The following is a 5,000-nucleotide window of genomic DNA, read 5'->3' as shown; positions in this document are numbered from 1 at the left end:
GCACACCATTGTGTTAAAGAAGAATCCACAACAGGGACAATCTTTGGTTACAGGCAAAGCAGGGACTATCTGTGGCAGGCTACATAGTACCATTGCAGTTACAATTAAGGTGTGTGAAAGGCTGGAACCTGATGCTCTTTCTGGGCTGCTTAAAGCACTGCTGAGTCCAGTGTCAGTGGCAGGGCCTATGACTAGCACTTACAAACAAACATACAGCACACGCATGCTGATAAACTCTCACACCACAGAAAATAAGGATTTGAGATTATGGTGCAAAGGATTCTATGATTAAATTACAAAGAAGACGAAGAAGAGGAAAAAAATGAAAGAAAGAGAAAAAAAAAATGAACACAAACTTCAAAAAAAGTGAAGCAAACAAAGGCAAAATGATCCCCTGGAGGGTTATTTGCAAATAAAACTGCAAAGGATACCAAGATACAATGTATAAAGGAGTAGAAAGATTTACACAAGTTTATGCTATATAAGTATGCCGAGTTCCAACATTTGGACCTTGGCAGACTCTTACACAAAATATTTTCATGCTGAAAAAAGTAATTTCCCGCAATTGTTTCACACACAAACATGACTGGTATCTCTTAACATCTATACCTAACTGTTAACTCAAGTATAAAAAGCTGCACAGATTGCCATTAATGTGCCATGTCTTTCAAGCTATACTGACTAGTGGGAATAAGAAGCTAGATTAATATTAAAAGCTAAATTGATAAAAAACTTGCCATGTACAAAAGTTTGAGAAGTAATTTTCTCATGAATATCAAATTGTTGCTCCCCAGGACTAGCCAAGAGAGTTGAAATGCACATGATCTGGTCTAAGACACGTTTCCTGCGGGTTCATCCTTAGCCAATAAGCAATATCACTGTGCTTTTGCTAATCTGACCCCTTGGTGTTTAACATTCCTCTTATGGTACCATGCATACATAGTACACATTCTTATAGTAATCACTGACATTATCTGAGTAAGAATGTCAAATAAATCAAACAAGGAAAGCTTCGACCAATTCCAAATGGAACTGATATGCACATACATTAGTACACACAAGCTTTATCATTTGCCCAGCCAAGAAGTTTGCAACCCAGGGCAGGAGCACCACCAGCAAGAGTGCTTTAGTCACTTAATACTGTACTGTAAAACTGCTGCAACTATTCTCTGAAACTAATTAAGTATTTGCAGGATACATCTGTGACATGATGCTGGTTCCATCCTTTATGCACTCACTGTGGATACTTCAGTGACAGAAAACCCCTGCCTTATATAACAAGAGGCTGCAATTTCTACATTCTGTAATTCATAGACTACAACTAACATATTTGTTGAATGAATACATGGACTCCAGTATAGTAGTAGGAATGGCCACCACTGGAGGCGGCCACATCTCTTCACTTCTGCAGAATATGCCTGCAGGAGTGGGAGCTAATATCATGGAGGAATTGTAACCAGTTGTTCACATTTGTTCCAATCGAATCTGGCGAAGTGCAACACCCCACTTCCGAGACAGATCATACATTTCCAAGCACTGCTGAGATTATGGTGTTATGATGAACCACTTTTTTAATTGTTAACATTCAATGCATAAAGACTGGACAACACTTTCCATGTACATTGGAAAAAAACAGTTTTCCACTGAAAAATCAGTGATTATAAACATTCATCCGGATATTTTCAGCTACAGAGAGCACATAGCATTATTTCTGGTTAGCTTATCAGTGCTACACTACACATTCAGCAAAAGATTTGGAAGCATTTCCATAACTTTTAAATACCCCACATTTTAAAATTTCAGTTTGCTCATCCAATAAGCTGCATGTCAGCTGCTTCATAGACCAATAGCTGTCAGTGAATAACTAAACTAAACTGCTCTAATGTATATGAAGGTACAAAAGTAATTTATCTTTCATGAACATCAGGCCTTCAGAGCTTTACTTGTATTAAATATGACACAAATTTATATATGTATATTCTTTTTTTTAAACTCTGTGAAGGAAGAACTACTGAAGTATTTATTAGCCCCAGTGACCCACTGAGTGAACGGGTTCCCTTACATTTGAATTGTTCTTGGCAGACCCAGTGACCTGAGGGGTTTTCCCACAGAGGGCTGAGTGCATGAGGTATCAGTCCTTTTCTTGCAATGGCAAAAAATCTTGGGGAGTTCATGAGCTAATGTCTTACACACACAAAGGGTTGCTGCTGAATTTATGCTTTGGGCAGTGGTCGGATTAGGTAGAGCTTCTCTCCTTTCTGACTGGTGTAAATGGGGGATCGTTGATAATGGTCTACTAGCTGGTCCAGAGTAGCAAACTTCCGCTGACCAATGCAGTAAAAGCCGTTTTCAACATGGACCCTAAAGTGCTTATTACGACCTGCTGCTTTCAAGGAAACACTGAAGTCTCCCACCTGTAATAGAGAGAAACGAAGGTTAACAAAATTTAAATTCTAAAATGAAATCCTACTTAATATAAGAATATATCAGAGTAGTTCATGTACGGTATTAAAGGAAACATTGATTATTTAAAAATCTATGCATCAGTTCTGGCATTAAGTAGAACATAAACTGAGATAACTTTATCTGCATTAATCAATTTTTTTCAGAGTCCAAAGTAAAAAATGCTTTCTGACTGTGCAAAGCCTTTGTTCATACCTAGATTCTAATCTTAGGAATCTAGAGATTCAACAAAGATTGTTTTGATGGTATAAAAAGCATACTTGATACTGGAATCAAACTACTAAATTTCAAATCCTAAAAGATTAGTCATAAAAAAAGTAAAACAGAGATCCCAACCAACGGGAAGTAAACATTAGAATACTCTAAAAAGTCAGTCCTTACATTGGTCTCAGAATCTCTAATGAGGAAATCTCCATCATGGCCACGCTGATTGAGGACGTCATCACACTGTGCCCGCGTAATAGGCCCATAATACCAATCTCTAGTGGTGAAGTGTCCCTTATCTGGAGGAACACCACTGACAGGGGGAGGCTGAGGCATGGATGGTGCCGTGGTGTTGGGGGCAGCGGCATTGATGTTCATACCCTGCATGCCCTGCAAAAGATCACATTGTTAAGATGTGTGTATGCAATGTATAGTTTACAGTGTCTTACAGAAAGATGCTTCTCATACGCTAAAAATTGTTTGGAGTTCACAGAAAAAAAGAAAGGAAAAGAGAAGAGAAAGTAACCTCTTCTCATTCATGTCTGAAATATATATTTATACATACATATATATACATATATATACATATATACATATATATACATATATATATATATATATATATATATATATATATATATATATATATATATATATATATATATATATATATATATATATATATATATATATATATAAAACTAATAAGAACTAGCAAAGTCCCAGAATATTACAGAAACAAAGTGACAAAAATATGATAATAGAGCATTTACAAAATTCTTGAAGACTTTACATCTAAAATACAAATTGAATGAAAAAGAAGAAAGAAAACTAAACCCATGGAGAAATATTTTCCTAATCTATGTTAACCTACACCCAACTTCACTTGCCTTGCTTTCACGCAAGTCCTGCCCCTAAACAAGGCTGTCACCCCCATACCAACCTGTGCAAGGTGTGAATCGGCATTGTGTGCACCACCATTTGTAGCTGGAGGGTGAGGAGGCGGAGGGGCACTGTTGGCAGGGCCTGGAGGAGGGAGCTGGCGAGTCTGTGAGGGTTCCCGCGAGCGAGACGCCCGGGTGTCCACAACCTCGTGGAGTTCTTGAACATAATTCTTTGGGATGAGTCCAACCTGTGTGAGGGTTTGAAAGATTCTTTCATTATAAGGGGATTACTTAAAATGTATAAAATTGTATCATTATCACTCACCTTAAATCCTCTATAAATATTTTCAAGGTTGTGATTGAAGCTAACCTCTACAATATGGATGAATGTGACCATCACACTATGAAATCATTTGGCTTTAGGGTCAGGTGACATGAACATGCCCTTGTGGAAAAATCTGGCTGTGAGCATTTTGGCAAAAGGCCGGGGTGACAGGAACAACTCACCCTGAGTGCACAAAGCTCTAAGAGGGTGATTAGATTCATTTGAAGTTTAGGAAGGGGCTTTTGCATTATTTCCAGCAATAAATGAGAATGGAATGTGTAATATGTGAGCCATGACTGGAAGAGCACTAGCTCCAGGGAGGATGGTATTTCCATGCTCATGTTGTATTACAGAAAATTGATTTGTTTTCTTTTCTTTTTTTTTAAATTAAGGACACAAATAACAAAATGTTATTTATTGTTGTTATTATTATTGCACTGAGTTATGGATTACCTAGAGACATGATATGAAGTCTATGCAAGGAAAACAGTCTATTACCATGGATAAAGTAAATCAAATGCAAATATAGACATAACAAAAAAGCTAAAAATCTTTATGCAGAAAAAGAGAAAATAAAAGAGGAGGCATGGAGTATTATCACCACACATGAGTGTTGTGTGCGCCTCAAGTAAGCCTAATGCCTGTATTTCGGGCCATGTGATGGCAGTGAAACATCCGGTTCAAATGGGTTAACTACAAGAAACATATACAATATACAGGTGATCATTCAACAAATAAGGAGGAGGGACACTATGATAACAACATTCATGAGGAAATGAAATCTCCATTGGCAACAAGCCCCATATCTTTATAAACCGCCATGAAATCTCTTCCTCACACCAATTAACCAGCATTCTATTCTTACACGCATTTCCTACAAAGATTCACAATCCTACGATAAACACGATCCTACATAACCCTTCGAAACCTCACCTGTCCTTGCGTATTCCTCGCTCTGTACCACTCTGGGTCGGACGGTGGTCTGTCCAAGATTTCCATCCGCTCCCCTTTGGTAAAGGACAGCTCGTGTTCATTTTGAGCGGTGAATGAGTAGAGCGCCACGACAACATCGAGCACATTCTCAGCTAAGGTGTAGGTGTGGTCCTCTTCAGTGGGTTCTTCTG

General features: G+C 38.0%; 1 protein-coding gene across 2 annotated transcripts in view; it reads right to left on the bottom strand.

The window, feature by feature from the left end:
• The window catches only part of dock (SH2/SH3 adaptor protein dock), a 113,689-nt gene that overhangs the window by 853 nt on the left and 107,836 nt on the right, over positions 1-5,000 (bottom strand). For both annotated transcript variants that reach the window (XM_070136965.1, XM_070136966.1), the window contains exons 4-7: positions 4,810-5,000; positions 3,611-3,799; positions 2,845-3,057; positions 1-2,414 (exon numbers count right to left, since the gene is read on the bottom strand). The exon at positions 1-2,414 is cut by the window's left edge and continues 853 nt beyond it; the exon at positions 4,810-5,000 is cut by the window's right edge and continues 93 nt beyond it. In XM_070136965.1, the coding sequence (XP_069993066.1) occupies positions 2,214-2,414; positions 2,845-3,057; positions 3,611-3,799; positions 4,810-5,000 (794 nt within the window). In that variant the 3' untranslated portion in view covers positions 1-2,213. The remainder of the gene's footprint in view (positions 2,415-2,844; positions 3,058-3,610; positions 3,800-4,809) is intronic.

Source organism: Penaeus vannamei, chromosome 22 (genome assembly GCF_042767895.1).
Source record: "Penaeus vannamei isolate JL-2024 chromosome 22, ASM4276789v1, whole genome shotgun sequence".
NCBI lineage: Eukaryota > Metazoa > Arthropoda > Malacostraca > Decapoda > Penaeidae > Penaeus > Penaeus vannamei.
This window is presented reverse-complemented; position numbering and strand designations above follow the sequence as displayed.